We start from the raw sequence: 17,500 nt of genomic DNA on the forward strand, positions 1-17,500 counted from the left end.
TTGGACACCTGCAGCGGGGAGAAGGGGGAAGAGCAAAGTCCACAAAGTGTTTGACCGGGCAAAGCGTGGTCACTTCAGGAGGTCACGGTTGGTCCAGCAAACGCACATTCCCCAGCCTCCAATCTAAAATCTGCCGAGTACTTCAATTAATTAAGCATTAATCAAGGATCAGTTGAATATTATTATGGATATGTATATGGATATGGGCTATATTTGGCTCTGGGCAAAGTTGATGAACAAGAGGTTAGCCTTTTAGGACAACCTGTGTCCTGGAGCTTGCTGTAACATTTAGCATGGCATTGTCTCCTCTTAATATGAGCCATTTGTCAGTGCAATCAGTGCGAGACCCCTACAATCTGCTGCAGGGGGGCAGAGGGGCCTTCTGCTCCAGTGCAAGAGCTGGAAATGAATGCAATTGTTCTTTATTTTTGGGCTGGAACAACCTTGGCAGCCCACATAGAACCGCGTTTGGTCGGCCGAAAATGAAAGGAATAACATAAATCAATAATGGCTGAAAAGTCACTTTGTCATCTCGCTTTGAAGATACTGTACTGAAGCCAAGACGGCTCACAGGGCACTGACTACTAACCCATGCAAAGGTCACGGCTAGAGCAGTTCAGAGAAGTTTGTACAAAGCTTTCTCAGTGGCTTTGCTTAACTTCAGCTGCTATAACAATGCTCCCAAATAACAATCACAGTTTGCCATATGGATGGCAGCCAGCGCTGTCAAAACGGCACCTTGCCCTGAGGTGCTCTGCTCGTGCCCAGGCGCTCCACAACACCGGCAAAGGGAAAAGCAACAAAAATGGGAGGAAGGGGAGGGCACCAGTAATAATACTGGTTATTATAAATACGGTTATTAACCACACCCTGCCCGGGGAGGGAGAGAAGGACCGAAACGCCCCAGGGAACCGGCGGTAAACGGTCCGCGGTGGCGGACCTGGGCGGCCGGCGGGCCAGGAGCCCCGCGCCGTGAAACCCTCCGACCGGGCGCCCTGCCAGAAGGCGCTGCAGCTCGGGGATGCTTGCTAAATGACGACGCAGGCGGAGGAAAGAGCTTAGCTATGTCACAGCATCTGAGAAGGTATCCCACTATAGGGAAGAGACAAATCCTACTGTATTTTACGTAGCTTTAGCTTTTGTCTTAACACAATTAATGAAAAGCCTCTAGCTTTTAACCACAATATGAAAGGTGTGCCTTATACATTCTGTTCCCTAGGTAATACTCCACTGTATTCTATATTTTGCACTTAATATCACCTTGTCAGTCAGAGAGGCAATAATACATTAATGAAACCTAGCAAATAATTATTGTGGACAATCAGATTATGCTTTATTAACGGTTTCATAATTGAGGAATCTCTGTACATCAACTGTATTGTCCACAGATGTGTGTGAGAGCCCTCTGTTTATGCACACCCCTGGACCAATCAAACAGCAGCCATCACTAATAAAGGTTTATTTAATTCTCACAGTAAAATTTTAATATCACCAGCAGCCTGGGGAAGCCTCAGTGAGTGGATTTGCTTGACATCAGATAGTTTCCATTCTGCTAGTCCCAATACTTCTTAATCTTTAATATCAAGGCAATTAAAATTAATGGCCACTCATCCAGAGCCACTGTGGGCAGTGTTTCCTTGACATCAATTGTTTGATGGGATTACCTAGAGGTTAAACTAACAAGCAAGGTTTAATTGGAAGCAATGAGAGGAGCAGCGATCGTACGTTATGTTTAACCCGCATACCACATCTAAATGAATATCCAGAAATGTTAAACTCTTCCCGAGATTAAAACACACGCTCCACACACAGGTAGAGCAGAGTCCGGGGCTGCACCAGCTACCGCGTGAAAGCCGCAGCATCGCTTTCGGTAATGAAGTCGTGATCCACGTACCCTTTGCCTCCCAGCCTAAGGGCTCTCTTCAACTCTCGTATTAAATATATTAGCAAAGGGGCTGCAGCAGAGCACGCTCGCAGCCCAGAGATGCTCAGAGCTAGAGCTGCGGCCGCGCGTGGATGAGGGGCTTGGGAGCAGAGCGTGGCCGCGGAGAGGGAGCAGCAGGGCCGCCCAAACGCCCCGGGCACAGGACCAGCTCCCGTGCCAGGCACTGCACAAGCCAGGGGATGCTGGAATTACCGTGGGGTTTGCACCCCGGAGCCAGCTGGGCCACGAGCACCGAAAGCCAGGCGCGTTGACAAGCTGGCTCTTACAGGTCAGAGGTGCCCTGCCTGCGAGGGGTGTTTAGGAAGTGTTGTGGCTACTGGAAAAATCGCAATCAGCCCAGCAGATCTGGGAAGCTTTGGGAGCGGAGCCTGGGGGCTGGATGCTCCCGTGGCCAGCATCCCTCCGGCGCACCAGCCGGCTTGGGCACGTTCCCGCAGCCAGCATCCTTCCTGCGCGCCAACGGAAAGTTGCCTTGATTGTGAGCGGCTTCATAACACATTTTTCATTAAAACAAACTATCTCTTCACATGAAAAAACAATGAACATCTTTCTCCTCCTGATCATTGAAGGCCAATTAATTAATTGGGCTTAATTGTATATTGCATTTCAAACAATACTGTTGCACTTATTTATCATGTTAATTACAATGTTAAATAAAAAGACAATAAATTATTACTCAAATCATCAAGATGCCTCAAGATTTGGGATGGGGCAGGCCTGCCTTGTGTCTCTGCGCCGGCTTATTCCATGGGATAAATCAGGGCTTGCTCTGCAAAAGCAGCAGCTGACACAAGAGCGTCACTGTTGAAATTAGTGAACTAAATATTTATGGATCACAACTGTTTCCATTGTGTTTCCAAGTATTCCTATCACAGTTTATGCTCTGCACCTAATTAGATGTCAAAAATATAAAATTTTGAAAATATATAGGGAATTTTTAATGGGATATGTTCTATGGCTAATAATTTTACCTCTAGAAATTATTTTTTGTAAGTTTGCATCTTTTTTTGGCTCCCAAATGAAGCCACAGGTAAGAGCCTCTAGATCTACAGCTCTTCCTGTCAATGGGCTTACCAAAATAAACAAACTCAGACTCAGAAGAAGTGAGGGTGGGAGGGGTGTTGAAACCTAGCTTCTGCATTCTTTTTTTAAAATAATTTTAAATATATTCTATTGTCAAACACATTTTTCTTTTGTTTGAAGCAGTGAAAAATTTTATTGCTGTAATCCACTGACATGCTTTCTGCAATGACTATGCCCTTTCTACAGCCTGTATGATAGACTGATAGTTGTTCATGACATCCTGAAAGAGGCTCATCTGCAAAAGTATAAAACATCAGCCTTGCAGCCATGGTAAGGAGTGAACAGATGATACACTTTATCTCCCTCAAACACGTGCTGATCGGGCAGTTCTAAATTACAGCCGACGATGTTCTCTGTTAGGGACATTTTTTTCCCCAGAATTACCTTTTCCATACTCTTGAAAACAGTATTGTATGGGGTGTTCATCTTAATAAATAGTTTGTCTTTATGCTTTTCTGGAAAAACCTTCTCTACATATTATTTTAAACATCGATACCAAAACTGAGACCATCTATCTCCTATCTGCAACCAAATGATTCTGGGAGACTATTTTCTTTGCAGCTCTGTAAAGTGCTATGGCAGCAAGATTTCCAGTGAGCTGCTTAATCCAGGGGGAGGATGACCCAAAATACTTACTAATTAAGCGTTTGAGGGAGAAAATGTTCTGCCATGAATCTGCCCCCAGCATTTACAAGCCACTGACAGTGCGAGAAAGAGATATCTTGGATGATCGTTAGAAAAGACTACAAGGGATGTCTAGCTCAGCTGGAAAAAAGGACAAAGCCTCTTCATCAAACATGAACCAAAACCTTTAGGAGTTTGGAAAGCTTTCTATTAACAGATATTTCTTTCATTTTCCAGCTCTTCGCACTTCCAGGGCCTTTGCAAAATGAGAGGTAAATAGGGCACAGCATCAAGGAAGGCAACTGTGAGGGACTCCTGGTCAAGGCTGCAAATACATATACTTGGAGATTTTTCATAAAAGCTCTGTGCAAGGTGCAGTTCAGCCATTCACTTGGATGCCATCGCTTACCCCATGTGATGCTGTTCCTGCCAGTGTTTTAAATGACTGCACAATTTACTCCTGATTCCTGGATTACATCCTCTGACTTTTGCTGCCAATACTAGAGCTGTGTGCACTGTACTATTTTACAGTGCATGCTCAGAGCTTTTCTGCTAGATGGCCTCAAAAATATATACATTTTTCAGTATGAATAAAAGACAACTTCAGCCCTGTTTGACCTAGTAAATATCAACTAATCCTGCAGTCCTGCCATATGGCCTTTGGAAATGCCTTTGAAAACCAAAGAATAGGATATCTTTAGCATTCACATTTTCTAGCTGTGACAGCAGATCTATCAGAAACTTAAGCAAGCCAGCTGAATGCAGTCGCTCCTTCTCTCCCATACATGTTCCTCTCCCATTAGATGATACATTGCCCAGTTTTCAAGCTTTCCCATCATCTGGAGCTTTTTCTAGCCATTTATAATACTCCGGCGAGACTGAAGCTCTGATAGTGGCCCCAAATCTGCATCTATGGAAGCTAATGCCCAGGTTCTGTGGTTAATGCTGTCCTTACAGTTAGGCTGGAAAATGTCACCCTTCAAAACCCAGGACGCTATAAACAGCAATACAGAAGATGCGATGCAGCTACTCCCATCACTCACCCAGACTTCCTAATGGATTCAAGAAACAACTAATACACACTCCTATCAAATATTAAAGAGAGAAACCTACATTCACGTCACAGGCTCACTGCTGCTGCTACATTTTTGGACCATCTGCCTGCTTTTTTATTTCATTCTACAATGCATACGTTCAATCTTATCAACCAACCAATTAAGAAAGAAATCAGATCTATTAGCACTAGAAAACATCAGTTACAGCTTCTCAGATGTTCCATCTCATTTCCTTCAGTCACTTCAGGCGTATCTAGACCCAGCTTTTTATCTGTCCCCTCTTCAGAATCACCAGCTCCTTGACTGCCAGGCACAAGGCACCCTCCCCTGAGCGCACAGGAAACATCTCTCCAGCAGGTCTGCCAACCTCCCAACCACGATGTGTCTTTTTCTCCAACTACGTTTTGCCAGCAGAGCCAAAGACCTTTCAATGGTTATTTAAAGCAATTTCTCCAGCTTGGTCTTGATGGATCTTGCTATCCTAATTATGCAGCAGGCTGCCTTTGCTTAGGTGGCTCGATTTCTGAACGCCACTTTCTGAAGGAATTGCTATAAACTATCTTGCGCCAAAAGGACCAAAACCAAACACAGGATGGAGGGCTTCGGACCAAGCTGGTCAAGCGTTTATGTACTGTGCAGCTTTTAGCCTGTGCCAGAAATCCAAGATAGCATGCAGCAATGCCTGCCAGAGAGCTGCCCCGCATCCAAAGTCAGCTAAATCACATCAGGTTTGGGTGGCCTTTTTCACAGAAGGTTTCACTTGGAAGTCTTCAATAAAGTACCTGAATTTTTCATGATTTCAATGGAGACCTATAAAGTAAATCGCAACTCAGGTCTCCATTATAAAGCTAAAGGTTGCATTGCTAATAATGCCAGCCTGCAATCATTAATAGTTAACACATTATTAGCCACAGGCATTGCTCTTCTGAAGGACTTGAAATATTGATAAGCAGAGCTGATCAGAACAGGAAGGAGGTGGCACTCCAGCCCTCGCACGTGAGCAGCGGGGTGGCTGGAAAGCTCGGAAGCTGTTACTGAACTTTCTTTTCTGTGACCCAAGTGATAACCTTTCCCAAAGTGTAAGAGTCAGATTTGCTGTGGGAGTATTTTGGTTTTCTGTCAGATGTACAAGCCACAAGAAATATAAAGTGTTATTTTGCTTTTTGAACTATCTGGTGAAGTAAACAGTGAAGGAAAGCTTGATGCAACAGTGTCGTAGACCAGAACGTCACTGCGAGAAAATAGTTTGGAGCTGTAAGAAATACCTGGGTCTATATGGAAAGCGTAGCCTTAGCCAACAAAGGTGTGCATTTTTGATGAGGGAGATGTTGTTTTTCTTGCATTAACGTTATAGTAACATTTATTATATATGATAAAAGGAGTCAATCTGCTTAGTACATTTTTGCTATAGAGAAACCACTCATGTCACTTCACTAATATTGAAAAGCTGGCTTAGAAAAAAAGATCAAGCAATCCAAAAAATTCTGATCTCTAAAAATAGATTATGTATCTGTCGATAAACTAGCTTTTCTGTGAAATAATGGTAAGTTCTAATGAACTTTAACAGACAATAAGGTTCAACTGTTTGAGAGCCTTACTGACTATATATAGAGAGAAGTCTGATATAGAGTAGGATGCTACCATTACACTCATTTTATTTCAATCTTTGTACATATATTCTTTTTATCTCAGAACATCCCCAGCCATCTGCCGGCACACAGGCCTTCCTGCAGAGCTTAGTCTTGTTCCAGCTGCCTGTTGAACTTCCCATCTCTTTACTGTCAATAATTTAAATTTAAAGGGATTACGAAGGTGTATATCGAACACGACCACTGGGAGCACGTGGCGGAGGTGCCCAGCCGGTCCCTCCGCCTCCGCAGCCCCGAGGAAGACAGCGGCTCTCCGAAGGCTGCTCGTTTCCGAGCCACCGTGGGCAGCTCAGGGCCGCGCTTGCCCCAAGGGCTCCCCGGCCGCTTCCTACCTGCGATACTGTGATGCTGCATTTCTTTGCCAGCTCTTCTTTGGCTTCTTCACTGGGGTAAGGGTTGCTGAGGTGGGAGTAAAAATACTCATTCAAGATTTCCGTGGCTTGTTTACTGAAGTTACGCCTTTTCCGTCTGAAATGACAAGAAAAAGACACGTCCGTTATGGCTACAGCCAAATCTCTGGCAGGGTTTGCAGAGGGGCGAGGGACCCTCGTCCCACAGCGCCATGCCTCAGCACAACGATGAAATCTCGTTAGTGCCCCCGAGCCCTCAGGCCCAGCCCCGTCCGGGGGCGTCACAGGGCTTTGCCCTGCCGCCAGCAGCTACAGGCGCTGCTTGGAGGAGGCGGCAGCCGGCAGCACGTGCGCCTCGCCGGCCAGGGACCGAGCTCCTCCTCGGCCCGCGGCGGCGGGCAAGCACTCAGCAGCGGCGCAGGGTGCAAACACCATCAAGCAACAGGCAAGGCAAGGTGCTTGCCGGGGGAGGCCACAGCCCCTCCGTGCCAGGGATGGCTCTGCCCCCAGGGATGGTCCTGACCTCGGCAAGGTGCCTTCCTTGGAGCACGCTATCCTCTCCACTGCTTAAACACTCTGCCAACAAGTCTGCTTCCCTTTACAGGCAGGTCAGTCAGGGCTTTTGCACCAGCGTGCTGGGGTGAACCCAACAGCAAAGGACAAGATGCCCTTAGCAGGTGTCCTTATTAGCCCTCATTGGAGCTAATTGGCTTTCGGGGCTCTCTCAGGTGAGGCCCATCTGTACAACCTCCTCCTGACGACTGCAGGCTCTCATGTCCAGCACGGGATGTCATACCGAGGAGTGCTCCTGCCCATGCAGCCTTGCTCAAAGAGATGAGTTTCTCCTACACGCGCTGCCCCGGTGCGTGCTCCAGCGTGCCCAGGCAGCAAGGCAACGCGAGCAGGAGAGCGGCAGCGGCAGCAGCTCTGGCCGCGCAGATGGCTCTGTGCTGCTTTGTTGCTGCACCGGGTTGCAGCACTAGCACCTGCACAGCTGTGGCAGCCTTCCCCTCCAACCCGACACGGGCTGCTCTCTTCCTCCCTGAGAGCATCCTTTCGAAAGCACCGGTTAAACATTTCCTCCAGAGTTCCCTTCCCCTCCGGGCTGGTTGCAATCTAACTGCCTGCGCCTTAGGCCAGCAGGCAGCCGAGCGGCAATCCCCCAGTGCTCTGTTCCAGCAGTATCGCCGTGTTGCTAACTACGCTGTATCCTGGAGCAGGCAGACTCTCTCCCTAGAGCTGTGTTTATCTCATTACTATGCTTCCGCTCATTTTGCCTTATTTACCTTCCTTCTTTTTAAAGAAATCACTTTAAAATGTGCATCTGCAAGCTTTACCTTTGCAGTTACTGGAGCTCTCCATAGACATTTCCTCCAACTGTTTGTAATTACCCTAATTTGCCACACCTGCCAGTGACCTCCTTGTTAATAAAATTATTTTGGTCTTGTTTAGCTCCTCACAGCTTTCAGGTGTGAAGCATGAGCTAGTTGCTAAAGGGAGGCCCTGCATGGTGCCTGTTTGCTTCTCCAGGCTCAGAGGTTCAGCTCAGCCTCTCTTCTCATGCTGTAGGGCTCAGCTAGCTGCCAGGGTCCTGCACGTGTTAGCTGAGCTCCACAAAGTGGGACAGTGCTGGGGCCGATGTCCCAGCTCATCTGGGCTTCTAAAGAACTCTTCCTATTTCTAAAGAAATCTTCCTATGAGCCTCTTCCTAGCTCCTGCTTCTTTCTGCTCCTTCCTCGCAGCCTGTGGGAAGAGCTCCCTGTCTGCAGGCAGGTGCTCTCTGCTACTGCTCTCTACTTGCCTTCGCCACACCAGTGTCGGGTGCTCCCCCAGGAACGGGAAGCTGCTCTTCACGCCGTCTGTGGGCCCTGGGAGCTGTGAGCGCTCGGCTGGACTTGCCAGTCGCGAAGCTGTGCGAGGAGAGGAAACGCTCGGCAGCTCCAGCTCGCTTTGGGAGCTGGCTGCGCGCTGAGCCCGGCGCCGAGCTCCAAGAGCGATGCTGAGCGTTAGGGAGCTGCTGGTCCACAGCTCCCAGGCCAGCAGGGTGAGCAAGCGGGCCCAGCCCTTGCACTAACATGTGTTCAGAAGACGTGGGCACTGCCATGAAAGCAAAACCCCCTTTTGCAAAGCAGCCTGTGTGAGGGAGCAATGCTCTGCGCTGTGTCCTAGGGGCGCAGCAACCTCGTGCTGGGCCAGTCCCTGCCCGCGGTGGGCACGGCTCTGGGGAGACCCGGCTCTCCGAGGGCTGCTCTGCTACCACTCCCCTTCCCCAGAGAAGCAGGAGCGGCACTCTGCACCCCCTTACCTGGCATCGAGGAACCTTGATCTTAAAATCATTACTGCTTCGCAAGTACTTTGTTTGAGTTGCATCTGGATGGAGCTGAATTTTCGATGAATGATGCCCACCATCCTCTCAATCTCCTTGGGAGAAATGGGACGTGTCCGACTCTGTTCTCTGAGAAGGTTCATCACATGTGTAGTAAATTCGTTGCATGCCTGCAAAGGAAGGGGAGGCTTAGGAACGGTGCTGTACGGTCCCACGAGGACACAGGGTGGCCTGGCTGCGGGGCCGAGCCACCAACAGCCGGAGGAAAGCGAGCATCCCCCAACCCTTGCGCGATCCCCAGGTGGGCCAGCCGGCCCCGGAGGGACCCTCAAGCTGTCCCGGACTCTCCCCACTCACGACCTGCCTCAGCGACTAGGGTAGTGCAATAAGATACCCCAGACACCGCTGTAAATGAGATCTGGGACCTTTTCAGGGTGGCCAAGGCTGCTGAGCCACGGTGGCATAGCTCTTTCTAACACTCGCTTGCTTCTAACCGTGCAAGCAGACTGCTTTCCTACCTCTGCAGACAGACCGCAGTGGAAAGGAGAGGTCAGGATCAGCGATGTGAATAACCGCAGGCAGGAGGGTAACGCGAGCGGGGAGCAGCGCGCTGGGCCACCTCCGCCTGGGAAGGGCTGTCCCCTCCCGCTGACCGCGGGGCTGCCAGGAACGCAAGGAGCCCCAAACAGGCAGCATGCAGAGCTGCTCTCTACAGCACATCAGGTTAATTTAGACCTTTTTGAGGTGACTTGCACAGTTCTGCCTAAACGGTGGAATTCCAGAGAAGCTGCTGGGCGTCCCAGCCCTGCCCGAGCCTGGCCTCTGCTGCGCTGCACAAACGCTGCGGAGGGAAAGGCATCACAAGCTATCAATTATCAGCCCCAGACCACGCAGGCAAAAGGACACGATGATATAAACTTCTCCAGGCTGCATCATCAACAGACTTTCCTGATCTGAGCCTCGTATGACCAAGCGGCTGTCATGCTGGTATTCCAGCTTCCCCCTACGCAGGCTGCAAGCTGCCACAAACTACGCTGATTTATGTCTCCTTTATCTCTTTCAAAAACAAAAACTGGGACTCTCGTCTGCTAGAGAAAACCACGTTGCAGCTACAGGACTAATCTCTTCCTAAGGACTTGGAGGGGAATTCGAGCACGTTCCATGCACACTAACCTATCGCTGTCCCAGCGCAGCCTTCGGAAAAGAAGAGGCGCCGGGCCGCTGTGCTGCTTCTCCCTGTTTATGAGCACACAGAAGATAAACTGCTGCTCTGTTCCCATGAACGCTTATCACACAAAGGTGGATGTATCAAAGGCTTAAGTATCTCCAGTAGGTGTATGCACGTTGATTATACAAGGAAGCAGATATCATAATGCAAAGCTGAGCTATAATCGCTTCCAAATAAGGCCAAAGGATTTCACTCTCATGCATCTAACATAACGGGCTATGAATAGGATACTCAGCAGTCACTACATCACGCAGAGGAAACAGTACAAATACCTTGTTCAGACACATATGTTAAATATCTGCTTGATACTAGCTCCTCTTTTTCTTCTAAAGTCAGCGTTAAAAAGACCTTTATAATTTGTCTTACAGCTAAATTTTCAGTGATTCTCCTGTGCTTGGATAGATTGGGTGAGGGAAAGAGTTAAAAGTGAAAAGTTTATGCGTCTAAAAACTCATAATTTCCTATAACATTTGCTGAACGTCTCACAACTTATTAAGTGAAGCCATCTATGAATGCAAATGCTGATTAGCAATTTGGCAATAGCCCAACATTCGCAGAATTCACATAGCTTTTCTTTAAACCAGTAGTTCATACATGATTAATTAGAACATCTCATTTATGTAGTGTGCACTTTAGCTCATTACTCTAAGTAAAATTCGTTAAGTATTTACATTTAGATAATTAAAATCTGGGTACACCCTTAAGAAAGATGCATACACTTCAGGCAAAGTGATTTTTTTTTCTTTACACTACTGCAAGTAAATTACAGGCTAATTTACATCCTTGCTGCACCCGTTTGGAGGCAGCGCAGCGGCGGCTCAGCCTCTCGCCTCGCGAAGGTGCTGGTGCCGGGGGCTCCCCGCGCCCCCCGGCTTGACCCAGGCAGCGCTGCTTCGCTAGCGCAACGCTGCAGAAGCGCTGCTGCCGCCCCCGGGGCACGGCTGCCTCTCACGGGCTCCCCTGCTTGCGCTCACAAGCACTGCAAGCTCTTGGAAACCCGATCCGAAGCGTGGCCGGTCCCCAGGGCCGGGAGAGCCCCAACTCGGACGCTTGCCCACGCCGGGCCAAGCAGCTCTTCCAGTCGGAGCGGCTGCGCCCCGAGGGACACCCCGATGGACGCCCCGATGGACGCCCCGTGGGACGCCCCGAGACGGCCGGCCGGCCCCGCTGCACCTCCCGGCAAAGCTTGCGCCCGACCCCGCTGGCCTCGCTGCCCTGCCGAGCAAATCCGGGCTGCTGCGAGGAACGTCACGTACAGCAGTCGAGCTGCAGCCAACTGACCTTCGTATCGCTAGTTTTGGTTCACCTAGTAAACAGTGCCCAGTGGTAAAGTGAGGCATGCACCAAAGTGCAGCACCTTCTTTCCTGAGACAACACAGCGGCTCTGCTCATCCTAACAATACTGCTAAATTAAAGTATTTGGCACTGAAAGAATTTCGGGCACAATAACTTGTCACATGCCTCATTATTTGCAGAATTGGGTAATTCATTTTTAAAGTACTATAAAAATGGTAACTATTACAATGAACATATTTTCAGGCATTTGTTTACCGTGAAAAATATTTCTCCACAAATATAGTATTGAAAAAGGGCTGTTTCAAAGCTAAATGCGTTTCTTGCTTTCAAGAAGCAAAAAGCTTTCCCTGCATTTACTTGAATTGCTTGAAAAGACTCCATTTGGTTACAGCTATTTAAGGCTGTAGTTTAGTTTAGTTTAGTTCTACCAGTACATCCTGTCTGTAGAGTTACTTCGGTACAGCAGAGCGGAAGTAAACTCAGAAGACTCTGATGCTCTGTCTTGTTTTCTCGTGTTTATTTATAGTGTCCAAGCTACTTGATCCCTTTTTCACTACTATTTTTCAGGCCTCTGCTTGGCGCCCAAGACATTATTAATAATGTCACGCTGTAAGTGATGGCCTTGGTAACCTGCTCAGAAACCTTGCAGGAGCAGAGGGTGCTTCTGCTAGCCTCAGTGCCTAATCCAGCCTCCTCAGATGAGCACAAGGAAAAGAGAGGAAACGGCCCGAAACAATCTCTACCCGCAAAGCCAGTCTGCACCGCGCACAGCTGAACCCAGCCAGCGCTCCGTGGATCTGGCAGTGTTTTCCGAGCCACCACACCTCACCCCAGTTTGGGGCGAATCCAGATGACATCTGTGAGCTCAGAAAGCAGGTTCCCAGATGCTCCGAGAGGCCTGGGACCCTTACAGTACTTGTGCCTACAGCAAAAAATGTATTTCAGTGTAATTATAGAAGATAGCTTTCAATATGTCATCTCTATTACAGTAGCTGTAAATTATGGAAAGAACTGCCTGTGTACAACCATTTCTCCTGGCGCAAGGCGAGGGGAGAGCTGTTTGATGGCGTGACACACTTTCCATTTTTCTTTTTTTTTCGTTTTTTTTCAAGTGCATTCCCTTAACTGGCAACAAATGTCAGAATCAAACTCCGTCTGGAAAACATCTTGAGAAAGACGCTTCAGTTTCTGCTGCTGGGTGCAGTGGGAACCAGAGGAGCACGCAGGCAAGGAGAGAAGATGACAGGAGCTGCCCCATTTTGAAGCATCCTCCTTTTCCGTGGGGCAGGTGTGCTTCTGTGCGCGCCTTGTCTGCCACGTGCTGGGGGTGATCTGCTCGCTGTCTGCAGGAGGGCAACGGCATTTCAGAAACTTGCAGCCAGTGAAGACAGAGATACAAAGTCCTGGCTGCCTCTCAGCTGCTGAGACAGGCACTGTTTTGAGACAAACTGGTAGGAGACAGTTTGCTGCAAGGCTAGGGAAATTATCATATTTCTGTAGAGCAGACGTTGCTGGGTGTCAGGATCAACAGGGGGAAGCGCTCATGCTTCAGATCAGCTCTACCTCTCTCTCTTTCTCCTATCAGCACTTGAGCATCCTCCAAAGTTTCCTGCGGTGTGGACGGATGGCTGTGACATTTCAGCTGAAACCTTTGTAAATGGAGCTACAGGGCTAAAAATGCTAGTGCTTCCCCCACATCATTAAACTTATTAGAGTCAAAGGACACTTGCCAGGAAATGGCTGTAAGCACCAACCTGAATTTGCTTTGGCCCCAAATCTATCTCCAGCTTGAGTCCCTGTGATTTTATAAGACACTTTTCTGCTGGATGATGCTCGTTAATTTGACGGCCATCCCTATCTAAGCGCGACAGGCTGCACATTCGTTACTCGTGTGCGGCACACCACAGCGCAGGAGAGCTAACGGGCCTCACAGGATATTTGGGGTGCTTGAAGGCTTTTTTACTATTATTTTGGGGAGAAAAGGAGATTTGCCCAGTCTCTGCCAGTTATTCGCTCAGCCTCGGCAGCAACTGAACACCGTACTGACAGAGCGGCGACCCCAGGCGAGACGGCGCCGCCAGCTCCTGACCCAAGCCGGCCTCCCGCCTCCCAGGCGAGGGTCCCGTCCGCGTTTCCAGCAGGACGCGGCGTGGACGCGCCGGCGGGGAGCCCTCCTCCCAAACGCCTCCGCCACGCTGCTCGCGGACCCGACGTCCTCCCGCCGCCCGCTGCGCCCCAGGCTGGCGCTGCCGCCAGCGGCCGGGGAGCCGAGGGGCCGCGGAGCGCGGGGGGCCCGGGGAGCAGCGGCAGCCCGGATCGGCGTGCCGTGCAGGCGCGCAAAGCCGTGCACCGGCGCTCGCCGGCGCCTCGAGCGGGCTGCAGGCCGCAGGCGGCGGCAGGACGGCAGCAGCGGCCCGGCAGCGGCGGCGGGCGCCAGGCGAGGCGCAGCAGAGCGCTCTGCCCGCCGCCCCCGCCGCCCCTCCGCACCTCTCCGGTCGATGCTCGCCGCAGACTCTGGCACGGGTTGGCTTTCCCGGCAGTGCCTTTCGGAGACATTGCCCGTGTTTCTAACGGCATAAAAAGGCACAGCGAAGCGGCCAGAGATCCTTCAGAGCATCTTCACATGCAGAGGGAGACTCTCGAGATAAAGGGTCCTGCTGTCAAAGCATCCAGGCTCGGCTTCACGCACGGCAAAGCAGACGGGCAGACGTGCCAAGGCAGAGCGCAGCGCCTAGGAAAGGAGCCTGGGCAGAGCTGCGTGCAATTCTCGCTGCCCTCGTGGTTTCAAGTGGTTTTATCACCGCCTTAGCATCTCTTTTGTGGTTTGGGTCTGTTCAGACCGAGGCTTTGCCATGACGGCCTGGGGGCGAGGGCAGGACTTCCCCCAGCTCAGCTCAGGAAACCACCAGCTGATTAGGTTCGCTGAGCTGATTAGGCTCAGCATTCACGAGCTTTACTAGGACACCTCTGGGAGGGGGAAACAAAGACATTGCTTGAGGCTTGCAAGGGCCAAGGGTCTTGTGCCTTTCTTTTCTCCCTCGTCTCCTTTGATGCAGCTGTTCATTGAAAAACCAGAAAAGAGACTAGATAGAGAGGTGTCTCCTTTAGATTATAGAGAAATAACAGCAGCCCGGTCCCTGCTGCCAGGACCTACCCAGGGGCAGGATGAGGCTGCTCTGAGCACCAGCAGGCAGCAGTTCTCAACAGCTCCTGGTGCCATCAGCCTGGCAAACACGGTGGGTCACCGAGTGCCAACAGGGAGCTTAAAACCACCGGTCTCTGCAGTGCACGCTATACTTCAGACAAAAACACTGAGTGCTGATGTCAGCCTGAAAAGGTTTCACTGTGACCTTGATTTCCATATTTCCTATTAGCAATAGCAGCTCCCAGAGCCTAGCAGGAGACAATGTGCCTGAGCCTCACCGCAGCTCCCTCGCAAACCGCCACAGCTGACTCAGCACTGTCCTCTCCTACAGCACCTCGGACCCATCCTGCCCAGTCATCTCCCCTCCGACACCTACAGCACCTCGGACCCATCCTGCCCAGTCATCTCCCCTCCGACACCTACAGCACCTCGGACCCATCCTGCCCAGTCATCTCCTCCCTGATGCCTCCAAGGCTGAGATCGCCAGCATGGTCCAGGTGTGTGTGCTCCTTGACTCGCCACGCACCAGTCTTACAAGATTTCATTGCCAGCTACATAAACAGCACTGTGTCACAGGAAACCTTCCTCCTTTCTCCCTCACTGGACCGGCTCTAGCAGGGGAGAAATACTGGCTCACGTGTTGCTTTTATGTGGTTACACATAACAGAAAACAATCAGGCAAGCAAGACATGCATCCTGCGTCCAGCGAGCGCCTCCTCGAACGGCGAAGGGCTCGCATTACTGCACACCTCTTTCCACGGAGAGAGGGGTTGGGGAAGGGGGAAGAGGGGACGTGTTTTCGAAGCCCTGGATAGAAACAGGAGCTGGCAAGCAGAGGAGAGCAGCAGCAGGTACACATACAACTGTGAGAGGCTGATGTCTGACCTGTTCATATTTCTCCAGCTCTGTGTGATAGATTTGTCTGATCTGGGTCAATTTGGCTCTGTAATCTGAGTGTTCAATAGAGTTATCTGAAGACCCTCCAGAGGCTGCTGCGGCTGCAGCTGCTGCCGCCGATCCCCCACCTTTCTCCGGACCTGAGACTCCTTCTGCCAGAAGCATATTGTCTAGTCTCATTAGCTGGGGATCGGGAGGGTCTTCCTCCTGGGCTCCTCGGATGCTCAAACCTTGGGCAAAAAAGAGAGAACAAGAGAAAACACAGTCAGTATTTCTTGTATCTGCCAGGCTGCTGCCCGCTCCCTGCATGTCGGTGACAGCTCTTCCTGCAAAGCCCTTGCTGCTCAAAGAGACCACCACAGGCCAGACCTGGACAACAGCCCTTCCTCCAGCCAGATGGTGCCCTAGCATACCTAAAAGGACACAGTCCTCATGGAAAAGTCCTGTGAAATTCAACACAGACAAATTTAGTGGGTTTACAGCAATTCTATAGAACCCTATTGGTTCTAATACAGAATAAGAATATCTTTTAGTGCTTTTAAAGGACCCTGCAGAATTTTTAAACACTTTATTGTAAGTGTTAAAAGAGTATTCACGTGAGTGCAGAGACACACGCCTTCCGGTTGTTTCCAAAGACATATCTAAATCTACACGAGGCTGGCATTATCCCTATACGTTATATCACTTTGATGCAAGACCATGTGGTAAAAGTAAGTGCATTATTTATTTGGAAATAATTGATTTGCTTCTCATTTCCTTCCAAACGGATCTAAGCACTGCCTTATTCGCACTGAGACTTGCACCACTGAATTCCACCCCTGCTACAAGAGTCTTAAGTGTTGGTTTTACACGCTTGGGGAAAGAGCTGCCCCTCGCCACCCAGCTACAGAAGACTTCCCAAGTCACACGGAGCCACGTCAGGCATTTTCCCTGCGTGCCAGCGGTCTCCAACTTCACACAGCCTGTGCTGAAGTTTCACATAGGAAAAGGGAAATGGCTGAGACAGAATTGAGGGCAACATCTCAGAAATTGCTCCTGTGGGAAGGCTGCAGCGAGGAGGCTCCCAGCAGACCCTCCTGCTCAAGGGGCTGCCAAGCACCTCTGCAGAAGAGCATGGCACTTGAGAGCATATATTCAGAAACTGAATATATACAACAGGAATTAAACATTTTTTTCAATTGCCAGTAATTTAGTTGCTATCACGATGCTGGGATACTAAACATGCGTCAAAAATTGCTAGTGCTTTGGCAGTGTGTTTTTGGAACAACATTTTAAATCTAATTTCTGTTTCAAATCGAGAATTTCCAAAGTGATGCTCAGTCAGCAATCTCATCTGCGTCCTATAGATCAAGCCTGACAATTTGTAGGTTTAATCAGGTCATGCAGGCACAATGCCAAGCTGTTATCAACACTGCTGAAAACAAAGTTTAAAAATAATTACAGTAGCATAAAAATCACTAGAGCCGTGGCTTCTTGAATCAACATTTCCATTAAAGATGTAACACAACCGTGTATATCCCAGCCCAATTAACCTCTTAAATCTGTTTAAAAGCAGGTATTCATGCACTAGTTAGACAGGTCCCGGTGGGTCTGCGGTTGGCACCTCGCGTGTTTGCGTTCTGACTCGGTGTCTGCGCCTGCTTGGGTCCCTCGCAATGGTGCACGCTCTGCGCAGGCTGCAGCATCACGGCGGCGACATCCGCAAGCTGCCAAGCACTCAGCTGAGCACCAGCAATGCCGTCTCCTATGCTAGCCTGAAAATAGCAGCTGCTCTTTTAGAGACAGATTTCATTCCTTGATGCCTAAGCGCCACATACAGCATGACATGACCCCCTAGCTGGCCAGCCTTCCAGACTCAAGAAAGCACAGCATTAATTTCACTCTAAAATACACATTTTAAAC

The 17,500-nt window shown here is 49.7% G+C and overlaps 2 protein-coding genes across 5 annotated transcripts in view; one reads left to right on the plus strand and one right to left on the minus strand.

Moving 5' to 3' along the window:
* Nucleotides 1–17,500, plus strand: part of HSPA5 (heat shock protein family A (Hsp70) member 5) — a 339,565-nt gene that overhangs the window by 59,802 nt on the left and 262,263 nt on the right. The window lies entirely within an intron of this gene.
* The window catches only part of PBX3 (PBX homeobox 3), a 118,354-nt gene that overhangs the window by 6,080 nt on the left and 94,774 nt on the right, over nt 1–17,500 (minus strand). For all 4 annotated transcript variants that reach the window (XM_068914546.1, XM_068914547.1, XM_068914543.1 and 1 more), the window contains exons 3-6: nt 15,587–15,828; nt 9,012–9,202; nt 6,689–6,824; nt 1–8 (exon numbers count right to left, since the gene is read on the minus strand). The exon at nt 1–8 is cut by the window's left edge and continues 158 nt beyond it. In XM_068914546.1, coding sequence (XP_068770647.1) covers nt 1–8; nt 6,689–6,824; nt 9,012–9,202; nt 15,587–15,828 — 577 coding nt within the window. The remainder of the gene's footprint in view (nt 9–6,688; nt 6,825–9,011; nt 9,203–15,586; nt 15,829–17,500) is intronic.

Source organism: Struthio camelus, chromosome 20, assembly GCF_040807025.1.
Source record: "Struthio camelus isolate bStrCam1 chromosome 20, bStrCam1.hap1, whole genome shotgun sequence".
NCBI lineage: Eukaryota > Metazoa > Chordata > Aves > Struthioniformes > Struthionidae > Struthio > Struthio camelus.